Genomic DNA, 16162 nt, shown 5'->3' on the forward strand with positions numbered 1-16162 from the left:
TTGTAAGAAACTAATAGAAAAAAAGTTATTCTTTTTTTCTAAAACACTGAAAATGTACATCAAAGATGATCTAAGTTCTGTGGTTGGGATGATAAATTCGTTATGTTTTGATGACCAACAAACCTCCTCACAAAGAGGTTAAACAAGGTTTGGTTCATAAGATTAGAGAGAAAGAGAATGGGGTGAGAGAAAATAAAGATTCCTTTGAAAAGATATGATAGATTAAGAAAGATAAAGTTAATTTGAGTTGAGTTGGAGAAAAGGAAGATAGTAGAGAAGTTCTGCTAGACATGGAATAGGCTAACATAACTTTGTGAAGTCGGAGGGAGGGAGGGAGAGAGAGAGAGAGAGAGAGAGAGAGACTGATTTGATGGATTAATTGTGTCCAATGTACAATCGGACTCCATTGGATTACACATGGCATTTCCAAGGAGGTATTCCAAATTTTTTGGGGAAATGTAGGCGTGAAATAAATTCAAAACACTACATGTCTTCTATGAGGAACGTTTCTTCAAAATTTTGAAGCGGCTTGTCCACTTCAAAGTTGGATTCATTGTACTTCAGCCTTTTAAATTATCGAGGCGTAATAAGGGATGGGATGGAAACTTGAAAAGAATAAGGTATTTGTATTGGCTGGAGTGCAAGTCTGCAACCAGCACCATGTGATCTGCAACTACTCAGTCCCCTTCTGTTCCATGTTACTCAAATTTTTGTTAAAGCGAAACCAGTGATCAAAATTCTTACTTACCAAACTGCGTTCAATGAATTAGAAAGACATCAAGCAGTACATTACTATTAAAAATAAAAAATAAAAAATCGGAGCACATTCAATTATCAGGTAATGTTGGTTGATCCAATAAAAGAAAGTTATTACAGGAACATATATAGTTTCTGTTAGCTATGAAGAAGAAAGTTAATTGTTATGTTCATGCCTTTGTATTCTCTTGACAGAATGGATTACAATTCCAGCTTATATTATTCATGGACAAACTCGTTTTGGGTGACTTTTTAAACCCAATTTCCTATTTGTTGTAAGGGCAATTTCATCTTTTGAACAGTCTTATATTCATATTCGTTTTGGATTTCTATGAGGGATCCTTTGAGTCTTTAAGTTCTAACCCCAAGTTTTCAATCTTGTTGAACCACATAAATCTTGTGTTTCTTGATTGTTTATTGTTTCTTTCATCTTATATACATCACTAGATCTAGGAATTCAAGCACACAATAATAATAGAGGAAAATATTGTATTTGCATCTCTAAATCATCGTTAGAACGATCAATATGGTTTACATTGCATATCACAATCAAGCAATCTACACTAAGTACATTCCCAGGACACTAACAGATTTCACAAACAACAAAAACCCTTCAAAAAATCATAGACAAAAGGAAAAAAAAGAGAAGAAACAACAATGTATTAACATCGAGATCATATGATGGCAAGCTTACCATCATCAACGGAATCAATCGGGACAACTAGAGTTTCCTCCACTGAAGACTCATCGAGATGGATCTGTGCAAAATCATTAATGACTCCAGTCCTCTCTTGATAAATGGTCTCCTTCTTCTCCTCCTCAGCCTTCTCGACTTTCTCCTTTGTCATCAGGCTTACATCCTCAGCCGCTTTGGCGACCATACTCAACGCACTTGACACCCATGATGCCCCAGTTGAGACGTAACGATTGCTCATTATGGCAGAACTTGCACTGCTTGCTGTCTGTTCAGCAACAGCAAGGGCAGACTTTGTTTTCTCGGATACTTGAAAACGCTCGTCCACCTCCCTCACCTTATCATTGACTACAGCTGTCCCAATGCTTATTTTCTGAGTCAGGCCTATTTTACGATCGATGGATGCAACTGTGGCAGAAGCATTCGATATCAAGTGGTGCCGCTCGTCAAATGACTTGGCCTTGTTGAGAGCATCCTTCCCTAGCACAAAGCCCTTGGCAAGCATGCTACTTACTACATCCTCAGCCTTCTTAACAGCTGAATCAGGATTGGACTGTTTCTGCTCCTTCGCGGGAAATAAAAAAGAAAACACATGAAAGGAATGTAAGAATGTCGTGCAAATTTAGGAGGCTATATGAAATACAACATAATAACAGAATTCTTTTTTTTTTTTTTTTTTAATAAATAAAGTGGGAGGACAAGATGATCTCCAAGGAAAACAACAGAGGCTTCCTGCTACTAGATACTATGAATGGTGGAGTTCATCCCCTCACAGATTCCGACCAATAGTACTCACCACCTCTGATAGTTTAGTAGTATAATATTTAGAACGAAACTGAAGATACATGTAGATATGAAATTCGGTTTCATTCTCCTCATCTATTCCTACAAACATGGATAAATAACAACATGTCCTTCCATTAATCTCAAAACCTGACTTTCCCTCCAAAAGCAAAGTTTGCTTCCAATGCCAAGTAGATTAGGAGGGAAGCCAACTAAATTCACAAGCAGAAGAATTTACAACATTTTTCAGCAACTCAATAATACATAAATACTTTATTTGGTGTTGGACCCAACCCTTGCCTCCCCTCCCCCCTCCCCAACAAAAAAAAAAAAAAAAAAGAGAGAGAGAAAAAAGTAAATAAAGAAAATAAAATGATATGGTGACATATTGGTACCGTTTAATTCATTTATGAAGAATATATATATCTTTAAAAATTAGTTCCATGTCAAATAAACAATACCGAGAGTGCATATAGATAAGCTGATATACACTAAACAAAATAACAATACATAAAAGACTAGAATAAAATATGATTTACTAAAAAAGAAGTGTCAGTGAGTGTCTAGCATGTGAGTTATGATATGGTGTTTGACACGGTAAATAATCACAAATGGAGTATCCATGAAACAAAGCAGAATCTATGCCCAGCTCATTTGCTCTGTAAGTAGTGTTTGAGTAACAACCTATATCATGTGATTATAGTTCTTCAGATCAAGATTCAATAATTTAATGCTACATTTTGATGTACAAGAGTTTGCCAATCCCAAATTTCTTAGGAGAGTAGTAGGAACTAAAAGGTGCTGAGGAAGCTATAATTAGTAAAAGCCAAGTCAGTTTCTTCTACTTCATTGGGCATCTTGGACAAAGGACAAAAGATTTGTGACCAAAACTTACAAGATAGATGAATCCCATTTACAAAAGGAAACAATCATAATCACTTGCAAGGGTTAAAATGCAACATTGAAGTGAGGAATAACTCTTACACAATATAATCATGAGAATATTCTAGAATTTACCGAGTTTGATGACAAGGCTTCAGGAGGCAACTGGTAGTTCTCAACTGGCGTTATAGTGACAGAATGATCAACGATGGTGGATCCCTGCATCAACAATTGGGATTCGTATATGAATATGCATGAAAGCCCACTCGAAAGGTTTTAGCATAAAAAGATCAGAATAATAAATAAATAAATAAATAATCCTAATGTGGAACATGTACACACCGACAGCAGCATTGCTGTGTCTGCTCCCTGTGAATCCTTGAAAGTAACATATGCAAGCTGAGACGTTTCAGACTCTCTGCATTAAGTCATGAAAACTTCTGCTTAGAATAACTTGGATAAGGAATCCAATTAAAAGATGGATAAAAGAAAACTGACCTTTGCATTTCGACATACTTAATGTCACCAGAGAAGGAGAAGAATTCTTTGATATCCCATTCAGATGCACTTAGAGAAATATTGCTAACCTTCACCGTTCTTATCTGTAAGAGGAGACGATAAAGAAAAATTCATAAAATTTACTCACAAGAATTACAACAGAAAAAAGCAAACAAGAGCATCGTGTTTTCCTTTTTTTCAGCTTTCATTGGAAAAATTGAGTTCTGAGATCAGGGTCACAAAATATTCAAAAAGATAACAGCAGACACAATTTTACCACAAAGCTTGAACGTAAAACCAGAGAAAATATTAGTGCCGCACTCTTTTTTTTGGATAGGTAAATGCTTGGTTAGTACAGGAATATTGTTAATTGTTAGTGGTTATAAGAAGTATGGATTTAAGGGGTTTGAACCTAGGACCTGGGAACAACTTAGTACCGCACTCTTAAAACAGGAGATGTAAGCTATAGCTGTTTTGAGATGTCTAGTATTCTTATTGGGCTTGGACTTCAAGAGGCAAAACAGTATCAAAGGGAACGCCCAAGTGGGGTCAGGCTACCCGAGTGGGCCCACGCAGTGAGGCGAATGTTTTGGTATATATAAGTACTTTCAGGCAAGGGTTCTTTTTTTTTTCTAAAATGTTTTTTGCTCTGTGAGGTTCCTTGCAAGAGTTGCAGAGGTCAAAGAGTTGTAATCTTTATCGTTGACAGTGGATTTTTTTTTCTCTGCCTCCTCCATGGACGTAGGCAATTTGCTGAACCACATAAATTTAGTGTTCTTTATGTGTTTGTTTTCATCTTTATTTTTTGCTCTTGTTACGCTTCCGCACAACAACAATTGAGAAAGCCAATAGACATTCCAGTGATTCAACAGTTGGTTGCATTTCCTACAGCCTCCTGTCACTTTGTCACTCAACATACATAATTTAAAAACACAAAGAATATGCAAAACCATCTCTATTTTGTCATTCAAGTATGAGATAGAAACTCTGCTGCGGCACTTGTGGTTACACCAACAAATGAAATTCCGAAAAAAGTTTTTATTCTCACATCTGAGACATTGATTGTCCAATTTGATGTAACAGTCAACTGGGGATCCATTTCCATCCTTGGATCACCGTGGTCCATTGGGACCTGCACATGACATGCTGAATTAGGTGCTTTTCGGGGAGAAAGAAAAATGAAGTGTCAGCATTGAAAAGCAACAAAGATAAAAGGAACTGAATGAAGTTTTTCAAAGTGAGACAGTCAGTGGGATATATGGTTTGCTCCTGTATTTCTAATGTATAACCTACTGTAGTAAATAAAATATGTAACTTAAACATAGAAATTCGAATTGGTGTTCGAAACTGATACTTTTCAAACAAAATGACCCTAACAAAACCAGTAGGGTGACAACTCCATACAGTTAAATGCATGTACCATGAGATGTATTTTTAACCGGTCTAATTTCTAATTAGGACATAACATAGGAGATTGTGTTCAAATATGCGATTTTATGAAAATCATGCTACAGCACGTACCCAGAAAAAAAAAAATTTAAGAAAAAAAAAATATGTTTAAAGTATATTAACACTAGCTGCAAACAAGATGTTTGACAAATTAAACTGTCTAAAAAAAATTCCAGTGTGTCGGACACATGTGACAACACCTATCAAATTTTCAGAATATGGAGTGCCCTTCCATATTGAACAGAGACACACATGCACATACACACCAAAGTGGAAGGATCATCGAACTGCCAATGATGATGCTCTGGCATTTTATGGCAACTCCAAGTGTTGTCAAATTTTAGTGAATGTTAATTTAAATACCTCGGCCAACCACTCATGTATCATTCAATCTCATCAGGTTATACAATCACTTCAATTACCGACCTTTGCTAAGGCGCCAGGATTGGTGTTTGAGGGCCAGGCCACCTTTTGCTCAACATCACACCAGGTTTCAAGCTTCTTCATGAATGGATAGGTTGTAAAGGAATATAAACCAGATCATTTCACCTGAAACCAATGTTTCGATCAAGGTGCCCCTAACTCTTGAGAGATGTGACAGAATTTAGGATACATGCTCTAATGGTATGTTCATAGTTCATTTGGTTCCCCTGCTTGTGTAAACTACCAATCTATTTCCTTCAAAAACAACAAAACTTTGTGCATCTTGCCTCACCCTTGCTAGTAGGGCTTCTAGGTTCGAACAACCCCCATCATAAAAAAAATAAAAAAATAAAAAACTTCATGCATTTGGATGCCGACAGTTATGGGTGAAAAATGTTGGATTTTATAGGTAATTTTATAGCTTTGAAGGTGACAATATGGGAAGGAGTCTCAAAGTATGACTAAAAGGTACATCCTCATTTCAACACTAAGCCTTTCGGACATGGCATATTAATAAGCTCCAGTCAGAAGTGCTCAAATAAGAGGTGACAAGAGAGGACATGGCAGCACCGTCCAACTGGCATCATAGGGTATCTTCTGGTAGCATTGTTCAAAGTTTCATTCTGGTTTGGGACAAGACTCGAATGAAAGAAGATTGACACTAAAACATTGATTGCTTTAGGAATGTTACAATTGTGACCGTCTCAGTTTTCCTCCTAACAAAAACATCGCCTTGAGATGAGATTTTAACCTTGTTTGGTAGAAATGGATACTGTCGAAGATATTTTTCGTAAAAGCGACACATGGCATTTATGGGACGACTTAACCGAGCGTCTGAATCAACAAAGGAAAAAAAGGTCGATAGGTACTTTTGATCGAGTTCCGAGGATTTATGGTAAAGTTCGGGAGTATCAAATCCCTTAAAATAAGGAGGTTAACCACATTCGCAGAAATCAAGGGAAGACCCTAACAAATGGAACTGCCCAAAAGGAAATCAAGGAGAAAATCTAGGAAGATCAAAGGGAAGAAGCTCCCATAAATACATAAGTGCAAGATACTAAAAGATAAGGAATTTTTCTCTAAAAAATATACGAAATACTGTTTTTGTACTAAATCTTGACTTGAGCGTTGGGAAGGTGTTGTTGCAAGCACACCCAGGGGCATGAGGAGGGAAGATCGCGAGACATCGTTACAAATCCCAAAGTAATGCAAGTTTTTGGATATACAATTTGGCGCTATCCTTGGGAAACTTACAAGAAAAACGATCAAAATGGAGAAGGTAAGAAGAGAGGAACTTGATGAGCCAACAAGTCTGCCCCAAGAACTACAAGCAGACGGAGATGAGGGAGGAGATGCAACAAGGGCTCGAATGCCAGAATGATGAAATTTAGGCGATAAGAAGGGAGAATGAAGAACTCAAGCAGAGGTTGAGAGAAGGAATTGAAACTGGGGGAGGAACAAGAGTAGGACAGGAACCTCTACTCCCTGCAGAAGATCAAACAGAGATCGACCGGACAGTAAATTTGGAAGGAATTGGAACTCAGTAGGGGAGTTCAGAAGCCCGGAATCCTATGACTCGGGAAGAAGTGGAAGAGTTGTTGCTCAGAATATTATCCAGGAATTCAGAAGGTTGCCATTTTCACTAGCAATAATGGCATCTGACCCGTCGAGAGTGTGCAATCCTCCGAAGTCTGAGACATTTGATGGGACGAGAGACCCAATGGAGCATATCCTTCACTACAGAAATCAGATGGTGTTGTACCAGAACGACTACTTATTGCTCTGCAAACTATTCCCAACGACACTAAGGCATGGAGTTGTATCCTGATTTCAAGGGCAGCTTTCAAGATCGATAAGGAGCTTCTCTGAACTGGAGGAAGCTTTCGTCGGGCAATTCATACATTTGAGGAAGATGAAGGTTGGAGTGAATACGCTCTCCACCTGCAACAAGAGAATGGAGAGAGCATCCAAGCCTTCATGCCATGGTTGTGAACTCAAATGCTGGCGGTAGAAAACCTGGATGAAGCAACGGCATGTGCAGCTTACGTAGCGGCAATAATTCCTGGGACACGGCTGCATAAATCGTTAATCAAGATCAACCTATCAAGATTAGAGGACTTGTATGCTAAAGTAGAGAAGTACATCTTGGTGAACAAATCAATGAAGAACAGGGGGCAACCAATACAGGCGGCCACCGTCAGTATGGTAGAACCAATAGTTCCAAAGAAGCAAAGCAAGTAAGGGAAGAAAATGATAGAAAGAAGAGACAAAGGGAGGTAAAGGGGAAGTCAAGATGGAGGACAAGGCAAAACTACACCCCACTAAACGCAGAAATGTCTGAAATCTTGAAGCATATACGAAATGATGCAGGGTTTGAGCCACCACCCAAAGACTACCGAGGAAAGCCCGGAAAACCCAACTACGACTATCACAGTGTGGAAGATCATTCGACCAATGACTGCTACAGATTGAGGCATATCATTCAAGATATGACAGAAGATGGGAAGCCCAAGGTTCCAATGGTTATATCCGTTATGTAGTTCCAACTCAATGGATTAAGAAACGAAAATCCCATAGGGTCTACACTCTTACAAAAAGTCAAAGCAGTCTCCGTCTTCAAAATTTGGGCACTATGGACACTAGAAATCTTGTTCGATTTGAGAGAAGGGCTATCAAAGATGTAAGATATTTTACTAACCGTTAGAAAATGAAGATGTATATGAGGATAATATTCTATTTGGTGATTTGATATTCTGACAAGTCCTAACTTGGATTCATGTATATTATGTCAGTGGTTAGACACTTTTTAGCATGTATAATTTTGCGGAAAACATGTTAATTCGTGCATTGATGTCTCAACATTATGTAATGTGTTGTTTTGCTTAAAAGATATGTTAAAAACTTCAAATAAATGTCCAATTATAAATATATATTTTTATTTTATTTATGTGTTATGCCTTTAAATTAAAAACAAATATCGATTTTTCCAGAACTTTCAGAATTTTGCCAATTAATTGCCTTTTTTTTTTCTTTTGAGAATTAATTGGCCTAATTCCCTAACCCCGACTTGATGACTATTTTCGGAACCAAGTATTATAGGCCAACCACGGACAACCTTTTTATGGACATGGTTTCGGAATACTATTTGATGAGGAAATTTTGTTCTCTATTAGAAATTCAAATGGAGACCCCAAGTTAATATTGACTCCTTTTATTTATGCAATTAAAAACTACCCTCCACATGACCTATTCTTTCTCGATTCCAATGCAACTTATCTTTTTTGAGTTGGCGCAACAAACCACGTAAGCCTCCCAATGAAGCCAACAAAAATCCTATCCAAATACAAAAAAAAAAAAGTAGCTTCGTCTCATTTTTTGTAAAAAACTATGATGGGAAGTTGAAGTGGGACTTCATGAAAGTGGTTACTGTTGTGGTTTATGGAGATTGTTAGTACTGGTCAACAAGGAGGAACTATAAATCAAGGCGCGCCTTTACGCTAGTCGAGCTTGACGGTAAGCTTGCTGAGGGGCTTGGGGGAGAAGCCCTCGAAAGAAATTTTCCAAGGGTATTTTCGTAAGTTCATTAATATTATGTAAAACCCTAGTTAGGTTTCCTTAGGTATTTACATTTATCGATTTTGGTGAAAGGGTGTGATCTGTAACGGTGAGTTTTTCTTCATAGTAGAATCGATGTGATCCATGGACGTACCTCAATTTAGAGGGAACCACGTAAAAACTCTGTGTTTTCTTTGTATGATTGTATCTTGTATTTGGTTTTTTCGATCTGTTTTCTTGTTTCGATTGCTCCTATTTTCTTAACAACTGGTATCATAGCTAAGTTTTAGTTCGAATGGGAACAACGTCCGAAGAGAAGGTAAGAATCAAGAAGTTCAATGGTTTAAATTTTAGACTGTGGAAGATACAAATTAAAAATATTCTTTATCAGAAGGACCTTTATCATCCTATGGGAGGAAAAACGAAGAAATAAACGAACATGACAGATGAAAACTGGGAGATTCTTGACAGGAAAGCCTAGGTACCATTCGATTATCTCTCGCTTTGTCTGTGGCTTTTAATATCTCTAAAGAGAAGACCACGGTAGATTTGATGGTGGCTTTGTCAAGGAACGAGAAACCATCTGCCTCAAGCAAAGTTTTTTTAATGAAAAGGTTATTCAACATGAAGATGGTTGATGGTGGTAGCGTGGTTGAGCATCTCAACGAATTCAATACAATCACAACATAGTTGAAATCCGTTGAAATTATCTTTGAAGATGAAATCAAGGCCTTATTGATTTTATCTGGATTACCAAATAATTGGGATAGTCTGATAATGACTGTGAGAAATTCTTCTGGTTTCAGAAAATTGAAGTTTGATGATGTTTTTGGCATCATCTTAAATGAGGAAGCTTGTAGAAAATCCTCGGGATCAGCCAATACTTCAGGGAATGCCTTGAGTACTGAGGAAAGAGGAAGGAAGTCCAACAGGGGAAACCAAGGCAAAAGCCAATCAAGTTCAAAAAGGGGCAAGTCCAGAACACCACAGGTAAAAGGAGATGGTTGCTGGAATTGCGGAAAGAAGGGTTACTTCAAAAGGTTCTGCAAAGCTACAAAGAAACCTGCAGAGATCAAAAAATCCAGAAGGTAAAGAATCTGTTTACCTTTCTGATGGTTGTGATTCTGATGTTTTGATCTTATCTGTTGCCACACATGATAACATATGGATAGTAGATTCTGGAGTATCATTCCATGCTACTTTCTATAGAAACATTTTACAAAAATATGTACAAGTTGATATTGGTAGAATCTATCTCGGGAACAATAAGCCTAGCAATATTGCTGGTAAGGGTGATGTGTAAATAAATCTGTCGAATGGGATGTCTTTACAATTGAAAAATGTGCGACATGTTTCATAGTTGAAGAGGAACCTGATTTCAAATAAGACAACTTGTAGAGTTGGGGATACTCACCAAGTTCTTAGGTGAGTCCTGGAAGATGACCAAAGGATCTATGGTGGTAGCCCGTGGCAAGAAAGAAATAACCTTTTACGTTACATTTGTGATCTACAATTCTATAACAGTGGCTTCTATAAGCGTGGATGCTAATACTTGGCATCGTAGGCTTGGACACATGGGTGAGAAGGGGATGAAGGTAATGTACTCCAAGGGTAAATTATCTGGGCTAAAGTAGATGAACTTAGACACTTATGAATATTGCATCTTCGAAAAAACAGAAGAAGGTGAGTTTCTCAAAAGTTGGAAGGACTTCAAACCAGAGAAATTGGAGTTAGTTCACACTGATGTGTGGAGGCCAACCAAAGTTTCCTTTCTTGGTGTTGTCGCTATTTTGTCATTTTCATTGATGACAATACAAGAAAACTCTGGATTTATTTTCTAAAGCAGAAGTCTAATGTATTTGGCATGTTCAAGAAGTGGAAAGCCTTGGTTGAAAATGAACTGAGTTAAAGTTGAAGTGTCTGAGGTTAGACAATGGTGAAGAGTATTACAATGATGAGTTCGAAGACTAGTGTGCATAGATTGAAATTAGAAGACAAAAAACTATTCCTAAGAAGTCTCAATAGAATGGCATAGCAAAATGCATGAATCGAACCATTATAGAACGCGCCAGGAACATGAGGATACATGCTGGGTTACTTAAGTCTTTTTGGGCAGATGCTGTGAATACTGCTGCATATCTGATCAACAGAGGACCTTCAGTCTCTTTGAAGTTTGGTCTGGCAAAAAAGCTTGAGCAGGAAAAGAGGTAAATTTATCCCATTTAAAATTTTTTTGTTGTACCTCTTATGTTCACATTGATTCGAATGAAAGGAACAAGTTAGATCCTAAGTCTAAGAAGTGTATCCTCATTGGGTATGGCATTAATGAATTTGGCAATCGATTTTGAGATCTAGAAAATCGAAAAGTCATTAGAAGTGAGGATGTCATATTTAATGAAAATGTAATGTGTATGAAGAATGTGGAAAGAAGAAAAACTCAAATTTCAAGGATGATGGCCATGTTGAGTTTGATGATGCACCATCTAGGGATGTGTTTAGGTTGGTGGATGAAAACAAACAGGAGGAAACTAAAGACCCTCTTACTCAGGTTCCTCCACTTGAACTGAGAAGATCTACAAGAGCTACACAAGGAAAGACTCCAGCTCAGCATATTTCTTCTATACATTATTTAATGTTGACTGACAATGGTGAACCAGTGTTATGAAGAATTGAGATCAAGGTTAAGTGGGAACAAGCAATGGATGATGAAATGGACTCTTTATCTACAAACCAAACTTGGGATTTGGATGAGTTACCTTAGGAAAAGAAGGTTGTGCATAATAAGTGGGTTTACAAGCTAAAAGAAGAACATGATGGGACCAAGAGATACAATGCCAGATTACTTGTAAAGGGATTTCAACAATAGGCAGGTATCGATTATACAAAGATTTTCTCTCCTGTTGTGAAGTTGTGTATCATCAGATCTATTTACATGAAGCAATCACAGGGATATGAGGCACCAAGAAAGTAAAAGTTGGTATGTAAGTTGAAGAAGAGTTTGTATGGGTAGAAATAGGCACCTAGACAATGGTACATCAGATTTGATAACTTTGTCTAGTATTGGGTATACAAGGTTAATACTGATCACTGTTGTAATTTCAAAAAGTTTGACGACTCCTACATCATTCTTCTCTTGTATGTAGATGACATGCTTGTTGCAAGATAAAGTATGGCTAAAATAACAAGGTTGAAGGAACAACTCTCTGAAGAGTTTTTTATGAAGGATTTGGGTGCGCATCAAAACAAATCCTTGGTATGCAGATCAACAGAGATAGGAAGAATAGAAGATTGTGGTTAACTCAGCAGAATACATTGAAAGAGTACTGAAGAGGTTCAACATGAATCATGCAAAAACAGTGAGCACTCCTCTAACAAGTCATTTTGTGCTTTCAAGAAGGCAAGAAGCGACTACAGATAAGGAGCGGGAATACATGTCAAAGGTACCATATGCTTCTACAATTGGTAGCCTTATGTATGCCATGGTCTGTACCAAACCAGACATTGCACAGGCAGTGAGAGTTGTGAGCAGATTTATGAATAATTCAGGCAAGGAGCATTGGAAAGTTGTGTTGTGGATTATGAGGTATTTGAGGGGCACCACAGATCTATCTTTATGTTATGGTGGAACAAAGATCAGTCTACAAGGGTATATTGATTCTGACATAGCAGGAAACCTAGATGGCAGAAAGAGCACTTTAGGTTATGTTTTTATATTGGGTAGCGCAGTAGTGAGTTGAGTTTCAAAATCACAGAAGATAGTTACTCTCTCAACTACAAAAGCAGAATATATTGCAGCTACAGAAGCGTGCAAGGAAATGATATGGTTTCAATCTTTTTTGAAGGAGTTGAGTAAGGTGATAAATGCTTGCAAGTTGCACAGAGATAGACAGAGTGCAATTCACTTAGTGAAGAACTCAGCATTTCATTCAAGGACGAAGCATATTAATGTCAGGTATCACTTTATATGTTCAATTCCGGAGGAGGGAGTGTTTACTTTGGAAAAGATTCACACAAGTGTGAATCCTGCAGATATGTTCAACAAGGTAGTTACTATTGAGAAATTGAAGACTTATTCAGCTTCTATTGGTCTTCAAGCTTAGAAGCAAGGATGATTCATACCGAGTTTGTTATGGAGGCGTTACTTATCAAATGCAACATGTATTAGTGGGAGATATTCTAGATCAATTTCCAAGTGGGAGATTGTTGTGGTTTGTGGAGCCTGTTAGTACTAGTCAACAAGGAGGTATTGTAAATTAAACCATGCCTTGATGCTGGTTTGGTTTGGTGGTGAACTCGCTAGGGGGTTCGGTGGCGAAGCCCTTTAAAAGAAATTTTCCAAGGGTATTTTCATAATTTCACTAATATTATGTAAAACCCTAGTTAGGTTTCCTGGGGTATTTATATTTCTTGTTTTGGTGAAAGGGTGTAATCTGTAACTGTAAGTTTTTCTTCATAAAGAAATCGGTGTGATTTGTGGACGTACCTCAATCTAGAGGGAACCACGTAAAATCTCTGTGTTTGCTTTGTGTGATTGAATCTTGTGTTTGATTTTTTTTATCTACTTTTTTGTTTCGATTGCATCTGTTTTCTTAACAGTTATAAGGGACTTCATGAAAGTGGTACTAAAGTATCAGGAGCAATAATACTTGGATTATTGATCTAACAAGCATAGAGGTATTAGACTATAGACCCATTAGTGCCATAGAGGTTAAATTTTAGACCCATTAGTGCCATAGAGGTATGCGATCTATTTTCTTGTTTCGATTGCTCCTACTAGACCATTGCTAAAACTTCAACATCTAGACTTGTATGGCCCTCCCATCAGTAAGTTTAGATGAACAAGAGCCTTTACTAAGAAAAAGTATATTTTGGATGACTTGCTAATGAGATCAAGCATTCCGGTGGTTGTTTCTAAGATTAAATATAGAAAAGATTTATGATCATTTCGACTGGGGCTTTCTTGGATTGAATGTTTAAAAGCATAAGTATAGAGGAAAAGTAAAGAATATGGATTCAAAAATGTCTCCTCCACGTGCTCCTACTAAACCAAACATGAGTTCTATATATTGAGTATCTAAGTCTAAAACTCTCCATAGCTCACTTGGTTGGACACGTTGCAAAGCAGCTTTAAGGTCATAAGTTCAAGTCCAGGTTACCCATCAAAAAATAAAAAATAAAAACTCTCTACAAACATATCATTTAACTGAAGGGTAACAATCTTATATGTAACAAACCACTTACACAGATAAATTTAGCTAATGTTAACATTTATGCAATCTAATAAAGGGACCGTAAAAAACACTTGCCACACAAATTGAAAAATATCAACCACATCAATTGACCTAGTTAAGTGTTCAATGGGAACATATTGATAATTCTATTGAAAATCAAGACCATAAAAATCTAGTTCTTCCTAGCAGGAAAAAAAGTCTTGCATGCCACCATGTATAAATATAAGGAATAATTTAGGAAGGCATGCCAATTTGATACTAAGAAAATCGTTTTACATATAGATAAAAATCAACTGGTACTTTCTTCACAACCTTCACCACTAACACTTCCCCTGATGAGGTTTGCCATTCAAAGCGGTAGACACCATACATTAAAAGAGTCAATAGGACAACCGGAAGTAGTCAGTAGCACCACATTTTACATGATTGAACGATATGGCTTGAAATTCAACCAAAATAACAAATTAGTACTAAAAGGAATTGAATGGAATTCATTCCAAAATATATAAATATATATTTCCAAGTATCTAATCTAGTATTCCAGACTCCAGAATACATCCAAACTATCCTAAATCCTAAAACCACAAATGTCAAAACCAGATGTTCTGAATATCTAATTGAATCCAAAACACTCTCTGAATAGTCTTAAGAACAAGAATCATTCAGCATTTATGATATTAGATCCATTAAAATTAACTCTAAGATTAAAATCAAACAATCAAATTCAGGAAAATTTACTCCTACTCAAACCGTCGAAAAGAAATATATTATTTCCGAGTATCTAATCATGTAGTCCAGACTCCAAAATACATCCAAACAACCCTAAAGCCAAAAATGTCAAAACCAGATGTTCTGAATATCTAATTGAATCCAAAATACACTCTGAACACTTCAACAAAAAAAAAAAAAAAACAGGAATCATTCACATTTATGTATTAGATTCATTAAAACGAACTCTAAGATTAAAATCAAACAATCAAAAATACCAAAGAATTTACTCCAATTCAAATCATCAAAAAGCAACGATTTAGTGATCAATCTTCCAAGATCTCTACATCTATAAAACACTGGCCAATCCAAACAAGAAGTTCCGTATACGAATCAGATCCATAAATCTTAAATATAAAAAAAAAAAATACAAAAAAAATACAAAAGCTGTTTTCTAATGACGAACAACATTGCAGATCCCTAACAATGTGGATTCATAAACAGATCTGAGAATTTCTTAAACAAACAAAAGAAAGGAAAAAAAAAATAGAGATAATCTGAAACAGAAACTGAAGAGAAAAGATCAACTTACCGCCATTTGAGAGAATGTTTCTTACAGAAACAACGTCGAATAGATCTCTGAAAGAGGGAAAAAAAAATCGAAAAATTGAGGCCTGAGATTTCGAGGACTAGAAGTGAGAAAATGATTTTGTGGTTTCGTTTTTCTAACTGAATGACTTGGCACTTAGTATGGTACTGTGGTAGCGTTATTTCTAACATCAGCGGGAAATTCTCGCGCCTTTACACGTTTTGGGATGACTCGCGATCCAGTACGGTGTCCTTTTTTATAGATAGAAACGGTGTTTACGTTTCGAATTTTTATTGAAGAATAGATACATTGGGCTACGTGCAAGACTTGATTAGGAGTCTGAGGTGTTTTAAACTCTAACTAAAGAATGCCACGTAGATAATGATTCTATTTTATAGGAACAGGATACTGTACCATGAGTCTTTTTGTTTTTTTTATGCGGTGAGAATTTTGTCGACGAAGTCGCTTGGACGACATTGAGGACGACACGTACGTGGTACATTGGTGCACTTTTCACGCACAATGTTCTTAAAGCTGAACGGTCCGAACCGGTGGATGGCTTGTCGGTTCACTGATTCTACCGGTTGGATCACT

At 36.9% G+C, this 16162-nt stretch overlaps 1 protein-coding gene across 1 annotated transcript; it reads right to left on the reverse strand.

Moving 5' to 3' along the window:
* Positions 1-1228: 1228 nt before the first annotated feature.
* On the reverse strand, positions 1229-15731 carry LOC147398082 (binding partner of ACD11 1-like). Its single transcript, XM_086447224.1, has 6 exons — positions 15572-15731; positions 4662-4745; positions 3614-3717; positions 3458-3533; positions 3251-3334; positions 1229-2015 (listed from the first exon to the last, which is right to left on the reverse strand). Exons 1-6 carry the CDS (start codon positions 15575-15577, stop codon positions 1431-1433), a joined length of 939 nt encoding a protein of 312 aa, XP_086303350.1. The 5' UTR covers positions 15578-15731; the 3' UTR covers positions 1229-1430.
* Between the last annotated feature and the right edge of the window lie 431 nt (positions 15732-16162).

Source organism: Akebia trifoliata, chromosome 7 (genome assembly GCF_017979445.1).
Source record: "Akebia trifoliata isolate Shusen 1 chromosome 7, ASM1797944v1, whole genome shotgun sequence".
Classification (NCBI taxonomy): domain Eukaryota; kingdom Viridiplantae; phylum Streptophyta; class Magnoliopsida; order Ranunculales; family Lardizabalaceae; genus Akebia; species Akebia trifoliata.